Raw genomic sequence first — 18060 nt, forward strand, 5'->3', positions numbered from 1 at the left:
GTGTCAAATGGACGGGTTGAATTGGGTTGAGTTGATAGATAGGGTTATTGACCCACCGAAAAGCTACTTGTGTTGAAATGGAATAAAATTCATAACTCAATCTATCCAATTCTTAGTAAGTTTTAATTGTTTATAAATTTTTAATAGCTATAAAATTATTATTTTTCTATTATGGTTAAATATAACATATTAAATAAATAAATAAAAATTTAAAAATATTTTGACAAGATTTCTCATGACTCAATTTAAGCTACATCTCAACCCAATTTTTGTGAATCAATACCTCGCCCAAACTTGAATGAATTGGACGGATTTGAACGAATTGAGTAATACCTCACCGAAACTTGAATGAATTGAACGGATTTGAATGAATTGATTTTGATTTTGACACCCGAATTTAGAATAGTGAGTAGTAAGAAAATCATTTAATGTGTTTTTTTCTTTTAAGAATTGCGTCAAAAAGGAGAAAGCGGCAATGATAAAAGTAAAATATGTCAAAACAGAATAACGACCTTTTTTTTTCTTCCCGCTTTATTTCCCCTGTTTTCTTCTTTAAACTGAATCAAACTCCATAAATTTCTTCTTCCTTTTTTCTGCTACTCAATCAAATTTATATAACTTGACTCAACAGCAATAAGAATATATAAATGGTATAAATTTAGAGAGTTAATGGGGGTGGGGGTGTTTTTTTAAAAAAAAATATTGGTACTATCAAGGACATGACCCACAAGAAGAGGCCCATTAGTTTGGACAAGTGTTTTAATCTATGATTTGAGCACAAATAGTTTGATGCAAAAATGGCCAAAGAAGTAGATCAACATCAATATTTTACACTGTGTCTTTGTTCCCTTTGCCTTCTTTAACAACCTTCATATTCTTCCTTTCTGTTTCTCAAACTTGCAGTTTTTTCACTAATCTCCATGGATAAACATCACTCTCAGCTGTCGCTCGCCAAGTGTTCACGGCACCAGAGATATAATGAATGGTTTGTGTTTTGATTTTTGTGCTTTTAGAACATCATGCTCTCTTCTTATTGCTAATCAAACTTTTGATCTTTGTTTAGGGTGTTTCGAGACGTTCCCAGTGATATAATGATTGTAGTAGATGGAGGCACATTTTCATTGCATAAGGTAATTCTCTTTTGTGTGTCTTGTTTGTAGCTCAAAAGACTTTTTTTTTGGGGGGGAGGTGATTTATATTGTTCCTTTTCATGACTAAACTGATTCGAAGTTCTTAGACTACAGTGTAAGGCTTGTAACATAGAAACATGTGATGCAGTTTCCTCTTGTATCGAGGAGTGGGAGAATTCGGAAGCTTGTAGCAGGGCACAGGGATTCTGATATATCGATGATTGAACTACTTAGTCTACCAGGTGGAGCTGAATCATTTGAGCTAGCAGCCAAATTTTGCTATGGTGTTAACTTTGAGATTACAGCTGCGAATGTTGCTCAGCTTTGTTGTGTGTCTGATTATCTTGAGATGACTGATGAGTATTCGAAAAATAACCTTGGTTCCCGAGCTGAAGAGTATCTCGAGATTGTTGTAAGCAAGAATCTTGAAATGTGTGTTGAAGTTCTTAAACAATGTGAAAACCTGCTCCCTTTGGCTGATGAGCTGAAAATAGTTATCCGATGCATTGATGCTATAGCCTCTAAAGCTTGTGTGGAGCAGATTGCTTCAAGCTTCTCGCGCTTGGAATATAGTAGTTCTGGTAGACTCCATATGAATCGCCAGGCTAAGTGCGAAGGAGACTGGTGGATAGAGGATTTATCAGTTCTTCGTATTGACTTGTATCAACGAGTCATAACAGCAATGAAATGTCGTGGTGTTAGGCCTGAAAGTATTGCAGCTTCACTAGTTAACTATGCTCAGAAGGAGTTGACAAAGAAGTCCACTTCCTGGAATCAGTCGACCCAACCAAAAGTTGATGTGGTTTCAGGTTCAAATGACCATGAAAAAGTTGTGGTCGAGACGATTGTTAGCCTTATGCCTGTTGAGAAATTGGTTGTTCCCATAACCTTTCTTTTTGGGCTACTGAGAAGTGCTGTGATGCTTGATTGCACAGTTGCTTGTAGACTTGATCTTGAGAGGCGGATAGGATCTCAATTAGACATAGCTACTCTCGATGATCTTCTCATTCCTTCTTTTCATAATGCTGGTGAAACATTATTTGATGTCAACACAGTGCATAGGATCTTGGTTAGTTTTTCTCAACAGGAGGATAGTGATGAAGATATGGATGATGTCTCAGTGTTTGAGTCTGATAGCCCTACTTCGCCATCCCAAACTGCATTATTCAAAGTCGCAAAACTGGTGGACAATTACCTAGCTGAAATTGCACCTGATGCAAACCTAAAGCTGAACAAGTTCATAGCAATTGCTGAAAGCTTACCAGCACATGCTCGTACCATCCATGATGGACTTTATCGAGCAATCGATGTCTACCTCAAAGTATGTACAACCAATTGCTTGAAATGTGCTTCTCAGAAAACTTTATTGGTTTGAGTACAAGTTTTAAAATTTTATGGTTCTTTCTATCTTCGAAAACTACCTGTTTATAGTGACTTAAATGAATATGGTTCCAAATTACAATAAGGTATTGTTTCATACTAATCTATTTGCTAATGACATAAAATGGATACACAACTTTCTAGGAAGAGGATTAAGTACTTTACACAGAGTTCAGGATGTTTCCTTTAACAGAATATTCTAAACTAATAAGTTCATATTACTAACCGAGTCGTAGAGCTTCCTTAGGAAGTTCCTTAAGTTATTACTTTTGACTAATTATCGATGTTCATCCCATGGATATTCCAGGCTCATCAGGCCTTATCAGATCCAGACAGGAGGAGACTATGCAAGCTGATTGATTTTCAGAAACTTTCACAAGAATCTGGAGCACACGCTGCACAAAATGAACGCCTCCCACTCCAATCAATTGTACAGGTTCTTTACTTTGAGCAAATGAGGCTTCGAAATGCCTTATTTTGTTCTTATCCTGATGATGATCATAAACCAATGCACCAATCGTGGAGGATCAATAGTGGTGCTGTAAGTGCAGCTATGTCTCCCAGGGATAATTATGCTTCTCTAAGACGAGAAAATAAGGAACTAAAACTTGAACTAGCACGAATGAGGATGAGATTGAATGACCTGGAGAAAGATCATGTTTGTATGAAGAAAAATATGGAAAAATCTAACTCGCGGAGATTCATGAGTACATTCACGAAAAAGATTGGGAAGTTGAACATCTTTGGACATAGTTCTTCCAAGGAGTCTAGTTCCCCCTCAAAGAGGTCACAAGTTACTGATTCTAAGCTAACTGAAAGAATATGACAGACAAACTTCCTGTTACATAAAGTTACTTGGATAGGTTTTGGTTGCTCCTAGTGCAAATAGTACTTGTAATCTCTGTTCTCTATTTTTCTGTCCTCAGATCTTGTATATGAGCTTTAGAGATATTCTTTAGCAAGTCAGATTTTTCATTTTTCATTCAAGTAACGTAAATTTTGAGTTTTGATAAATCTGATCTCCAGAAGGATGTTTAAGTTATACGCATTGATATATCTCATCTACAGAAATTGGACAAATATAACACTCATACGAAAAACCAACCTCCACAAGCCATATGACTAATACACTTGTTTTATTTTGATTTATCTTTCTATTCTTTCGGTTTTCTTGCTTTTCTCACTATCAGCAATTCATTTTCATGTCTCTAAACAAATGGACTAAATGCATGAAAGTTTATTCATTTTCTAGATGTATCGCTGTGATGTTATCAGGTTTTCCATATGGTTCATTTTACTCTTTTCCTCTCTCAAAAGATAAACAAAAAGAAGTCCCTTGATGACAAGTGACAACTAACTTTCATCTCAATCATATTTTTGCTCCCTCTTTAGGCAAATTGTTTCATAATTTTCCTACTTTTTGTTCCTTTCTTTTTCACAGATATTCTAAGAATCTCAATGGTAATATTCAGTTCATCAAATAACATGGAAGTAACTCTTCCATTGTTTAGTAACAATTGGCATGCCAAAAGTCACCCTCAGATTGAGCTGCCCTCGTTCACTATCCGTCTTTCTCAAACAAGATTTCAGCTCAACTTGGTTGGAACATATTCTATACTGACAACGGTGGTTGGCTACTCGTGATGCTGGAGAATGGCTATGGCTGCTGTTGTAATATCTTTTCGAGTGCATAAATGTGCTGTCAAAGGATGAATCATCAATAGACTGCTGAGAGAAGTTATCAGGTCCATTTCTATTCTCTTTAAAATCGTCATCTTCGTAACTTGCAACATACCAAGGAGAATTCTGAAGCCTGTTGGGGTGCTTACCATGTGTAAGGTGCTTTGGAGTCATTCCTGCTGTTGACTTAGGGAGCGAGTTTCGAGGAGGAAACTGATGCTTTCCAGGATTATTCAAGGACTTAATTCCCTCGAATGATGAGCTCCAATCAGAGACTCTATGCTTCTTCAGGGTCTGGTTTTCCTTAAGATTTAAGTTCTGAACATTAAGAGGACGATTGTCACGATTCTTGAGGAATTGGTTTTCCCTGAGAAGTGAGGTTTGACTAGTACTTATAGAAGTAAAATCGTGGGAATCGTAACTGTTGAGTGTGGGGATTGCTAGTGGCATAAGTTGATTCTGCTGCCTTTTGGCCTTCAAAAGATCATAAATTGTCTTCTTAGGAACTATGTAGAACACTTTGCCTGGAAGCAGAACTGCTTCAGGACAAACAACGATCCAGGGAAATTTGAAAACATCAGGACGGGCAATGCAGTGTCTCGGGTACTTCTTGAGTACTTCTGCTGCAATAATAGGCTTTGTATGAGTCTCAACACGCCGACCAGGATGTACTAACTTTAGTAAACCTTCTTCTCTTGTTGATATACCCATTTTGTCAGTTTATTTCTGGACTTTCTGATAAGCTTATGCAAAAAATAACCAAAGGGGAGGGAACTTGATTACCCAAATTAGCAATCTTATAATATGTTAGTGTTCAAAACCTGACAAAAGGGTGGAGGGGAACACAAGAATTAGACATAGGAAAAAGTGGTGGCCTTGTTGATCAACAGTACCCAATAGATACTTGTAATTGGATAATATGATCTCAGAATGACTCAATTTGGTGGTATCTAAGATCCATTTTTTGTATACTTTGATGCTGCATAATATGTGATGTCTTCAAAGTTCATGAGCCAGTTAGTTATCTTGTTATTATCTACTTTATGTGACTCCATAACACACACTTACCATTTAGTAAACATCTCCTTTTGTTCTTTTCTTGAAAAAAGAAAACACTCTTCAACATAGTTTTGTATGTTTTCTTTTTCTAAGATCAATTTGTTGATTCTCAAAACTCTCATTGCGTCTTTTTTGGGTTTGTTGTTTAAATTTTTATTTTTTTTATTTTTCATGCTTCTTGTTTTGGCCATCTCTTTGAAAACATTAGTACTACTTGAGCATGAATCTAACTCCTCAGTTTGAAGAGATCACAGACCATGCCTTCTTTGCTTTCCTATCCTTCTTTTTTGGGATAATGTTAACATGGATGTGGTGCAGTGGATGGGGCTACTCCTCCCATACCGAGTAGGGAGCCCTACGCAACACAAGTCCAAAAAGTCGGGCTTCAACATTGGATCGGAATCGCAAAAAGAATGTTTACATGTCTATCAAAAACTACCTCTACCTCACCTTTGAGGTATACACACTATCCTCCTCAGATCCCACTCAATGAGACTACTCTGGGTATGTGTTGTTGTAATGTTAACATGCATTCTGGAGGATCTTGTGAAAATTTAACATATCAACCACGCTTTTTGCTCGTTTCAAAAGGTAGGCATGCCAAAGAAAATGGAAATATCCTAATAAATCAATACCCAAACAGGGAATTCAATTTGCAGAGACTATCAACTGCAGAAACAAAGAATCTTAAAGAGTACCACTAAAAGAAGGCCATATGAAGTCTGAGAAAGGGTTCATCACTACAAAAGACAGTTCCTTACTATCCCCATAATTTAACCAAGACTTGCTCAGATGACAGAGCCTCCCCCACCCCTAAACTGTTTTTGGCTTTTCTTTTCGACACTTACTATGTATTCCCCATGAACTCCATCTTCAAGCTGCTGACTGTTTGGTATAGAAACGGATGCCAAAAGCCACACCCAAAATAATCAGGGGAACTAAGAACTGGAGGAGCTTGACGACGAACTCTGATGTTTTGTCCTGGTTGTACTGAGGCTGCTTGGGAGGAATATACTTGGTTTTGGTGGGAATGGTTGCTGAATCAATATCACCTACATAGTACTCATCCAGCATTGCTCGAGCACTGCTGCTGTGGCCAACATCCTCAAAATCATCAGTCGCATCCGTTCCTGCACAAAGAATCAGGAACTCGCTCACAACTGTCTTCTAAAGGACTATAGTTCTTTATATCACTAAACTCTGAACTTTCTAACATATTACCCCTTGACTAAGACTCTTTACTCCTTCGAATCACTGAACTCAACTAGACCGTTAAATAAAAGGTTAAGCTTGTCTAATAAGTTGGTAATGGCAAAATATAGAAGTGATTGATATTTGTCTTTACAACTCTGATTTTATTACATTACAGATAACAACATCAAAGATTTGAGAAATTACTCCAACATCAAATCAGTAAAGCTTCAGTTGGATGCCACGAAAGCTCCAAAAGAATGTACTTTTTGATGAATTCACAGTAAAATAAAGGAAAATAAAGTCATTTCTTGCATGCTAAAGAATAGAAGAGAAGGAAAGATTATAAAACAAAGTTTTTTCCTCAAGTTTCCTACACCTTTTTGCTTGACTTAATTTGGATGAAAGTATTTTCTACTTATCCCTCAGCTATCCGGCTAACTTCACTTTTCCTTCCCTGGAAACCAAAACCACTAAAATTCTAGTTGCAGGAAGGAATATGTCAAAATATATTACCAGTTGAAGATATCAGAACCTCATCACCTCCAGGGTGGTCATCCAAGAATTTTGTCACATCATATACCTGTAAAATAGTAAACAGAATTTTTTGAAGAAATAGAAGAAGCAGGGGAAAAAAGGAATATTAAAAGTGAGGTAGCATGGAATACAAGGTGCAATTGATGCCAACCACTCAAAGTAATGCAGCATTTTGCTGCTCCACAAAAACTAATTATCAACAGCAAAGTATAGTTTAAGACCGGTGTATAAAAGCATAATTATGGCCACACAAGGGTGGTCCAGAGAACCAACTTTATCTAAGTTAATAAATTTGTTGGCAAATGAAGAAGATTTGGAAAAGTCACTATCAAGTCTCTCTATAAAAGATGAAGATAAGGTGCTCTTCAACAAACGAGAGAAGCTCGCCCCAAGGGAAGACAATACGAATCAATATCAAAGAAGTCACGACATAACAAGCAGACGAACCAAGGTTTCACTAACGGAAAATGGAGAAGTGCAATAATTGTGGAAAGAAAGGCTACTACGCTAGAGAGACTTTTGGTACAAGGAAGTTGAACGTAACATAGCTACTTCAACTCAAAACAAGCAAGATGAGGAAGAAACTTGGGATTTCGAAACCTCTTATGTAGTTGAAGAAAGCAATCAATAGGAAGAACTTGTCACTCTCACTCTAACGAAGAAGATGAGCTCACACTTACAACTCTAAGTGAGAAACCGGTCGATTATGAACATGAGATCGGATCGTTGACTCGGGATGGCTCCAATCACAGGACAGATGATGAGAAAAGATTATCAGCATGAGTGAGTGAATATAAAGCCGATTGAAGGTGACCATAAATCATTCAAAAATGCAAATAACTCCAGTTGGCAAGACAGTGTTTGTGCCTCGTCACAACTCGGCATAAGTGGAACTTCAAAATGAAGTTATATTGAAAGATGAAGGTTACAAGCATACCAATCATCGAGGGAAAAAGCTTAAGAGTCAATCTATGTCATGCCAGCCAAAACAACTTATGTGGTATTTGATGAAGCACTAACATGGTGGTACAAATAAGTCTCTTACCAGATTCAAAAGAATTAGAGCAAGAGCAACTTAAACTTGAAGGAGAAGGACAAGGAAGCAAGGCAGAATCAGAATAAGAGATATGTGAAAAACACAAATCACATACAAAGGAGATAACTTCAAAAAAAGATAATAAGAGCCCATGGCAAACTAGAGTACATGAAACCCCAGAAGAGTTGAAAGGAGTCCAAGAAGTTCTGCGACCTCAACTAAGAAGTTAGACACGACCGGAACGCCCAAACAACAAATATATAAATGCAGCGTTAATTGAGGTGGTCACTATCAAAGAGACTACTACCTTTGACGAAGGTCCAAAGAGTAAGGACTAGAGTAGCCCAACTGAGGTTGAGATTCTCAAAGGGCATGAACATCATGATGCAGAGTTTCAGGAATAGCTCACAACGGACACAAAGAACATATTAAGTTGGTGTTAAGGGGGAGTGTTTAGAACTCATCACCAACTTAATTAGTATCTAAGATATTTCATAAAGAATCTAGAATAGTGAAAGAGTTGTAAATAAATGAAGGAAGATCTCTAAAATAAGTGTTCTAGAGAAAAAAAAGTCCAGAAATATTCTAGAAAGGGTAGTTTTAGAAATAAACAGTTGAAGGAACATTTTAGAATAGAGTAGTAAATATGCTTAGCTAGATTCTTCCATCATGGCCTATATTTATAGGTGGTTCATTTGCGATGTAGGTTTGTAGTGTGCTCAAGTAAATAATGTTGTTGAAGCAAGTAACAAGTGAGAAATAAGAGCGAGGAACAAATAGAGTTGCTAGATTGTGAGTGCAAGAAATATTGAGTGTAAAAATTGTAAAATCGAAGCGGGTTTTTACTTTGCAATAATAAAATTCCAAGTTATTAGCAACCAATTGTGCCCATCAAATATTCAACAAATAATACAAACCATAGACAATGACTCGCCCCATCAATAATGGAGGAGAAGAATCTCGCATTCTAGCAGGAGTGAATGAAGAATTTTGCCAACTGTTTCAGAAGCTACTGAAGAGGAAGTCAGAGCTTCAGTGTTGTGGTGTTTAATAATCAAATATTTACCACTCATGTCTCCAAATCCAAGACTGAAACTTCCAAGTTATTAGATTATCTCCCTGCAATTCCTAATAGAAAGACATAGATATGTTGCAATTCACATTGAGGGAATCAAGAAAACTACCGATGATTAATTTATGAAATCCAATAATGCAAGCCCCTCAACCCACAAAACAATCAAACAACAGGATGAGATCATATCCCATCCCACTTCAAAACCCCATTGCCTCCACATAAAAACAAGAAATAAAAGATGGTGGTCTACAAAAGCATAACAGAATTTTGATAAAAAATCAATCTTTTAACACATACAACTAATCAAGATTGAATCGTTTCCTTCTATTGTTTCATTATTTGATCAAAGAGTAAGATCTAGGCAATGAAAACATAATGAAATAGGAGAGATCAAGAAATTATACCTTGCCATTAATAACCAACCAACAATCCTTAGCGCTGTTGTGCTGGGAGACCTCAGCCAAAGTGTAGACCTTAGCCATTTATGAACAAACAAGAACCAAAAAAAGATCAAAATTTAGGCTCTTCAAGACCTGTGAAAAAGGCTTGAAGAGAGAAAAGGGCTTGTTCGGAGGAAACGAGGAGTGTGTAGAGCGAGAGAAGGTAGTTGTTGTGAGATATAATAATTAAAACAGAGGTTAAAATTTGTACCTTTTTCTAAAATTTAAGGGATGTGGGGTTGGGTCTAACTGAAGAAAGATGGGCCCATCCAATAAAAAAAACAGCCCGATATATTAAAGCTCTCACTATGCACGAGATTTAAAGAAAGACTCGACCACAATGCCATTGAATGCCAAACCAAATAAATATGAGAGGTGCGGTAGGTGTCCAAATAAAAAACCACATGCAAAACGACTTTGAATTTTAGTGTCCTACTCGTATTCAAATGTTACCACCAATTTTGGTTCATCTACCAATTATATGTCCAGTTTACTCATTATTCTTTTCTTCAAAGTTAAAACAATGGACAAATGCCCAAAAAAATATCCTTCTTGCTTCTTCTTTGCCTTACAAAATTTGGCCTTCTTCTTGGTCCTATTTCTTCTTCTTCTTCATACTGCTGCTGTTGTTTCTTGCGGCTACTTCCATTTTTTTAGAAAAAAATTCGACGTAGCGTAAATGTGAATCGATTCGAGTGTATTATATATCAGAAGATTCAAAACAACGAGAGGAGTTCATTTCTAAAATTTGGGACTGTTTAGAGGTGATTTCAAATTAATTGAGATTAAATAGTCAATGTATACTTCATATATAGTTAACTAATTCAGGTTTTTGAGTGTATTATAATATATAGTTAGTGTATAGCTCTTATGTAGGTACGCTATATGTTATATTCCGTGTTTACATTTTACGACTTTTGACAAGCTATAATGTATATTCAATGTATACTTCTTATGACTTTTCGCTATATTTTATGTAAATAAAACATGACTATATGTATTGTAAACTAATTAGAGAAAAGACATAAAGTAACATATGAAGTTATCACGATTTTTTAAAAAAAAAACACCTTAACTATGATGACATTCTATTACCCCCTAAACAATTTTGAAATGATATCATTACATAAATCCTAAATTTTTAAAAACAATTGTTATCACACATCAATCATTATGTGACGCGTATTAATTTAATTTAAAGGGGAAAATGACAAAAATATACCCCCCGAACTATTATAAATGGTATGGCAGTATCCTCCGTTATACTTTAGGGCTATTCATACCCTTACCATTAATATTTTAGGTTGTGTATACCCTTGAGCTACTCTATGATGTTTTTAGCATGGATTGATTGCTTAGTTGTGCCTTTCCATGGATGATATGACAAGCGGCGATTTCCCATGTCTCTTAATGATAAGACAAGTTAAGATTAATAACTATTTAGTGGGATTTATGCTTAGTACCAAGAGGATAATGAGATGGAAGCTCTCCCATAGCTAGAGGTCGGGATTCTAGTAGCAATCTCCCTATCACATACCTATGTGCCACTATGGGATGATTGTCTTAGATAAATGATGATTGCCTTAGATAGACATTAGTTAGTGGATCCACGTAAGCTAGAAGAACATGGTCCTTACCTTGGCAAGTATGACACCCATTTTCGGTGTGAGGTAGACACTGGATTCCATGTTATAGCTCGCATGGGCTATATGTCGGTTAACGCTAAGCTTCCCACAAAAAGAACTAAGTTGATTTCTAATGTTTTATGAAGCTTCCCTTATGATTTAAAGATGCATTGACCATGTTCGTGATTTATGAATCTTCTGAAATGATTTTTCTATGTTTTAACTTGGTCTTGTATTCCGTGTTTCATGTTTTATTGCATTTCCCTCATACTTAGTACATTACATGTGCTAACACATACTTTTGCCTACATTGTTTCACTAATGTAGGGTCTGACATTCCCACTCTGCATTTCCGTGGCTAGTGTTCACTTTACTAGATTCGAAAATTGGTGAGTCCTCATGTACCGAGGACCGAACCCGTTATTGCTTATTGTCTTTACTTTTTCGTATTGTATGTGATGCATGTGTTACGTCCCAATCACTTTTGATATACTAGATGACTTTGAGATTATGTTAGACTTCTGCTACATTTTGTCAACTCATATGATTTGAACCGTCTTATAAAATCTCTTGATTTTCTATTTTATCTTGTATGATGTATGCTAAGTGGCTTGTGTAGGGCCTCTCGGAGTCCTATGTGCCATGTCACGTCTAGGGTGTACTTTCGGCCGTGACAACCTTTGTCTTCTCTTTTTACTTATTTAAAATCATGAATTTTTATTTTTTAATCTATGTAACAAATTTTATATATAAAAACTAAATATTTTTTTCTATTGAAAAAATAAGTAAAAAAATATACTAAGTGAATGTATAAGTTAATAGTGTTCTATAATAAAGTAATAAACAGAGTAAAAAGTTTATATTTTAATAAATAATCAAAATTTAAATATTCATTTATAACAATTTAGGGGATATATTTTATAACAAATGTTTGAAATATTATCTATTTATATTGTAAGTAAATTTTTCATTTAAAAATATTTTATTATTGACAATCAAAAATAATTTATCTATATAGACATCATTCTAAATAAGTGAGAGTTCCTCAATCCGACGAAAACAATGAAAAATCGTCACGTAGGTCAGCTTAAGAGTTCGCCCATCTTTTCCTTTGGCTTTACCTCAAGCCGAAAAATGTGGGCCCTTGTTTCTGCCTATTTCACGTTTTTCAATTTTTCTTTTCGTTATCCAATTGCCCATTAACAATTCTCATTTCCTTCTTTATTTGTTCCTCATAGTTTCTTTTTTATTTTTTCCCACTTTATTTCTTCCTTGAAAATTTAACATTTTCAAATTTAATTACTTCATTTATTATATTTTAGCTACAAAATATAGTAGAAAGAAATTAAATTTTCTAAAAAGATTTAGTTGATTCTTAAAATTCTATCATTGTCACATGAATTTAAACAAATAGAATAAATATATTATTAAAAACTACATAAGAAATACTATAAATTACAATAATTAGCAACTGAAAATATTTTTAAATCATATTGGAAATTTAGTTGGCTAATTAAAATAAAAGAAGTATCATACATTATTTGACAATGGCGTCAAAAGTTCTAGAATTCACAATAAATTAACAACTGAAAATATTTATAATTATTCACGTGAATTAGAACATGAATAACATATATTATTTAAAAATGATGCACAAAAAGTACTATAAATCACAACAAATTAATAACCTCAAATATACATAAAAAAATACTATAAATTACAATAATTAGGAACTTAAAAAATCTCTCTCTCAACCAATACAAAATATTAATAACCCACATAATTTGCATAAGAAATTCCAAATTAATTTATTCTCTCTGTAAATTTAAAATTTTAAAATCGTTCTCCCCATTAATTAGAGTCTCACTCTTCTCTTAAGCCGGTGGATATGTTCAGAAATGATACATCTCTTTTACATGAAAGTAAATAAATTATAATCACATTTAGCTCTTAATAATTATATATCAAGTATAATATTTGGTGGAAATCAATTAAAATTAAAATTTATATGTATATTTAAATTTTGTGGTATATATCAAATATATTAAAATATTTTTAAATTTTGTGATCTTAAATATGCTATACAAAAAAAATTAAAATTCAAAGGTTATTATCTTTTTAAAATGAAATAAAAAACAAGTTCATATAAATCGAAACGGAGGGAATCATATTTTAAAAATGAAATATATATATATATATGCAATTGTTAGAAAGAGCTTCCACAAATATATTTTTAAAAATTCTTTTGTCTTCCTTATATTAATTTGTGCGTATATGTGGACTTTTAAAGATTTGAACATTTTAATATAGAAATATAATTATTTGAAAACTTTAGTACTTTTTTTTTAAAATTATTATTTGTTATATATTTGAGAATTGCATTTATTACCAAAAAAAAGAGTTTAAAATCACAATGTAACAATTTAAGATATTTTTTTTTAACAAAAAAAATAGTTAAAAACCATATAGAAAATTTGATTGACTCTCTAATACCATATTGAAATAAAAAAAGTAACATATATTGTTTGAAAATAACGTAAAAAGTACTAGGAATCACAGTAAAATAACAACTAAAAATATGTGAGAATCATATAGGAAATTTAGTTGACTTTCCTAAAATCACTTGTGTCGCGTAAAATGGAACAGAAGGAGTAATATATACTATTTGAAAATGTCATAAAAGGTACTATAAATCACTAAAAATTAACAATTTAAAATATTTTAAAAAAATAACACATACAAAAAATTTAGTTGACTCTTCAAATTTTATTTGTGTCACATAAATTGAGACAAAAAATATATATGTAAAATCCGCGCCAGCGCGGGCACCTCATAGTTAGAGAATAAGAGAACGAAAACATGCATCTATATAGATATTTAATACATTTAATATTAAAATAATAATCATAATAATACATTAATTTTGTGACAAATTGATATTAATAAAAAATATTCTACTTATAATATTAATGAACTTAAATAAAAATCTATAAATACTTAGATTTAAATAAATAAATAAATAAATATTATATAGATGAAAGATTGAAAACAGCGAGGATAAAATATGCATATAACATAGAATAAAGGGGAGAAAATATCTATTATTCATAGTTAAGGGGAGAAATTTGATTTTAAAACAAAAATAAAGAAGCGTAAATGATTTTTACCTATTCCAAAGGAGAAATCAGTCATTAAAATATTATTCCTTCTCCGTCTTTAGTTTTCTTACCATGACCTTTTCCCAACTCTTTATATTATTAGCAAATCTTACCAATTTCCAAACAAAATTAAAGAAGTAGTATTCTTATTACATAAGCTTAAGTATCTAACAAAAATAATTAAGACTATTTTATTTTTAGATAAGTATTAAAATGTAAATGAATAAAAATATTTTTCTTTTTCTTTTTGAATAGTATTATTTGTAAAGTAATAGATGTATGAATTCTTTCCTTAATTATCACTAAAAAAAGAACTTTTTGAAAAAAATTGACAGAACACAAATTATTTTTCTAATGCTAACAAAAACGGTGTGATTTTCAAATGATTTGTCCAAATACAAATGGTAACAACTCCAAATTACTTAATTGAAAAGCAAGAAACGAAGATTTTTAAAATTAAGTGTACTTTTCGCTTAATCACGTGAGATAAAATTATAATACGAAATATTATGAGATAAAGTTAAAGTTTTGTTTGGACATATAATTTGAATTTTTTAAGTCAGTATGTTTTGCTCATAAACATAAAAAATCCATAAATTGCGAAAACTATCGAAAATGTCATTTTTTATACAATCTTACCAAATATACAAAAGTTCATAACCAAAGCATAATACAATAACACAAAGTTATTCCAAAAAAAAATATATACAACATTTACTGATCGAACTTTCGTTCAATAAAAAAGTAAAACTAAACATGAGTTGTAGTGTACTACTCTTTAATATCCCCCCTCCCCCCAACACACACATAGTACGAACAATCTCCATATTTGAGCGTGCATTTCTCGATATAAATGATTTAAAGGTTGGTAAGAGACTAAGAGTAATAATATCAACTATAAAATTGATTGGTGAGAGTAATAAGTATATCTAATATAAATATAAATAGTTCAAAGGTTGGTAATAGTAACAATATCAACGGTAAATTTTGTTTACATATGAAATAAATAAATATAAACTTGTAGATCAATTTTTGTATTTAAAAAAAAGGATAAAACACAAGTACCCTCTAGACTATGATCGAAATTTCAGAGACACACATAAACCTAACCAAAGTCCTATATCCCCCTATACTAATTTAAAATGGAATAAAATGTGCACACTCTTTTGAAGACAAGTGATAAGTGCACAAATTGGACACATGTCCCTTTTTAATTGGTCACTTTATAATTAGTTAATATACATATTTATTGATGTGAAAATTTAAATATATATAATTATTTTTATTTCTTTCTTTGTATGATATTTATTTTAAAATCTTTCTCACTTTAAACCATTTTTAATTAATTTATCATTTTTTCACTTTGAGTTATTTTTAAAAAAAAATTATGTATATTTTTTTTAAAAAGCATCCTTTAATTTTAACGTTTTAATTTTTTTTTATGTTTTTTGTTGGATTATCTTTACTTATTTTGATATAAGTTCGAAATTAAATTATCTTAAATACAAGATATTTGGAATTAATTTTGAAATCAAATCAAAACAAAAGACAAAAAACACAAAAAAGAGTAAATAAAATCATTAGAAAAATAAAAGAGAAAAAACAATGAATGAAGGTAAAAGAGTGAGAGAGATACAAAGTAAAAAAATGTGTATTAACTTAATTTAAATACAAGATAAAAAAAATAAGAATATTTTAAAAAAAATTGACACAAGGTTAAAAAAAAGGATAAACTACTTTATTAGATATACATCACTACCATATATGCTAAAGTTACCTCTATCTTTATACAATTACATATGTTACCTTTTTTAATAGCTTATACCATATATTATTGAAGATACAATCAGTACTCATATCCCTTAAAACTAGGATTGATTAATTATCTTTATATTTAAACTCCAAAATTAGTGTTTTAATTAGAAATAAATATCTTTCTCTCAGATAATATTAGTTAGGGTAAAACTCAAACTTTTCCTCTTCCTCTTCCCTTGAAGAGTCAAAATTATTGAGAAGAAACACTCAATTAAAATGAATAATCTACAACTTGTCAATACACACACATCAAATTCTTAGCCATTGATTTTCTCACTCTCAAATCAATTCCCCATGAAACCACCATTTTTTCTCGCAAGGGGAGACACCTCTCGAGCCCAGAGACAATGGGTATCGTTGTAAGCAGAGATTTCAAGCCCAATAGATTAATCAAATTCGACATTGACGATAGTATCAGTTGCATACCTTGTACACTATAGATCAACCAAAAAACTTCGAGTCACTTCTCCCGTCGGATCTAGGCACAATGAGCAACACTGATGAATCAAAAGGTGAAGCAAACACCGCCACGGTAAGATGCCCTAATCAGCCACGAACATAATCAAAAAGTTTCAATAAGTGGAGATTTACGCATGTATTTGACACATTATTGATGTATCTGATACATTATTGAGATACAATTATACGTATCTAATTTTTATCAATGTATCTTATTGAGTGTGTATGTATCTAATGAATAAATTGGAGATTTACGCATGTATTTGACACAATTTATTCTATCATGTGTATGAGTCTTGTCATAGGATATGATCTTCTATCATGTATCTTAATATTATCATATATCTTGTTGTGTTATTACAATGTATCTAATTATTTTCATATTTATCCGAGATACATATTTTTGGATATAATATATGAAATTGATACTTGATACATCAAATTATACATATAAAAGATACATGAAATAATGTTTTATCATATAAATAGATACATGATATTAATATTAGATCATATAAATAGATACATGAAATTAATATTAAATCATATAAATAGATACATGAAATTAATACTGGATAACTTATATGATACATATGAATGTACTTGTATGACATTCACGTATCTAATTGTTTAGTTGGTTGGATACATTATATATTGATAATAGATACATCAAATTAATAAATTTATTATTTTAAGAGTAATAAAATGAAACTAATCAAATTATATGATCAAAATATACATGTTTTTGTCTTGTATTAATAATATAATAAAATAAAATTAATTAAACATAGATATAATCCTTGATTTTCGCCTTATATTAAGGGATTTAATTTATTTAAATTTTCAGAAATAGTTGTACATGTATTTTGAAAATTCTCAATAACTCCTCTAATTAAGGAGATCTGTTACAACCAATTAATTTAAATAAATAAAATATGTACATCTATTTTAAAATTCAGCAAGATACATGCATCTCACGGATTCAGTTTCATGTATCCAAAGTACGAAATATGGTAGAGGAAGCAATATTTGAAACTATCGGGAATCTTAATAATTAGGATCTAAACTAGTGAGATTTATGTAGTTTGTCCTAAAAAATGTGTATTAACTTAATTTAAATACAAGATAACGAAAATAAGATTTTTTAAAAAAAGAAATTTTAAAGAAAATGAGATTTTTTTTTAAAAAAAAAGAAATTTTAAAGAAAATAAGATTTTTTTTTTAAAAACAAAACTAAATAAATAATATATACACACGTGACAGACATGTGTACAGACACAACTAACTTGGGTGGTTAAAGGTGTCACATCAACACAAAAGGTGTAATGAGTTCAGGGGATAATATGACTCTAGTTAAGTTTAAGTGTGTCTTTGGGATTTCAGTCATAATCTAGGGGTACATGTGCCTTACCCCTTTAAAAAATGTGAAATCTATTTCCAAATGAAGTTTTTTTTTTTTGGAGAATTTGAGAGAT

At 31.9% G+C, this 18060-nt stretch overlaps 3 protein-coding genes across 3 annotated transcripts in view; 2 read left to right on the plus strand and 1 right to left on the minus strand.

Moving 5' to 3' along the window:
- The window catches only part of LOC125825438 (uncharacterized), a 1130247-nt gene that overhangs the window by 11099 nt on the left and 1101088 nt on the right, over positions 1-18060 (plus strand). The window lies entirely within an intron of this gene.
- On the plus strand, positions 915-3456 carry LOC125825427 (BTB/POZ domain-containing protein At5g48800-like). Its single transcript, XM_049504771.1, has 4 exons — positions 915-985; positions 1064-1130; positions 1279-2451; positions 2818-3456. Exons 1-4 carry the CDS (start codon positions 921-923, stop codon positions 3334-3336), a joined length of 1824 nt encoding a protein of 607 aa, XP_049360728.1. The 5' UTR covers positions 915-920; the 3' UTR covers positions 3337-3456.
- LOC125825440 (cytochrome b5-like) lies at positions 5880-9693 on the minus strand. Its single transcript, XM_049504783.1, has 3 exons — positions 9493-9693; positions 6957-7023; positions 5880-6379 (listed from the first exon to the last, which is right to left on the minus strand). Exons 1-3 carry the CDS (start codon positions 9568-9570, stop codon positions 6123-6125), a joined length of 402 nt encoding a protein of 133 aa, XP_049360740.1. The 5' UTR covers positions 9571-9693; the 3' UTR covers positions 5880-6122.

This window comes from Solanum verrucosum, unplaced genomic scaffold, assembly GCF_900185275.1.
Source record: "Solanum verrucosum unplaced genomic scaffold, falcon-dt-bn FXZP01000101.1, whole genome shotgun sequence".
NCBI classification, from domain to species: domain Eukaryota; kingdom Viridiplantae; phylum Streptophyta; class Magnoliopsida; order Solanales; family Solanaceae; genus Solanum; species Solanum verrucosum.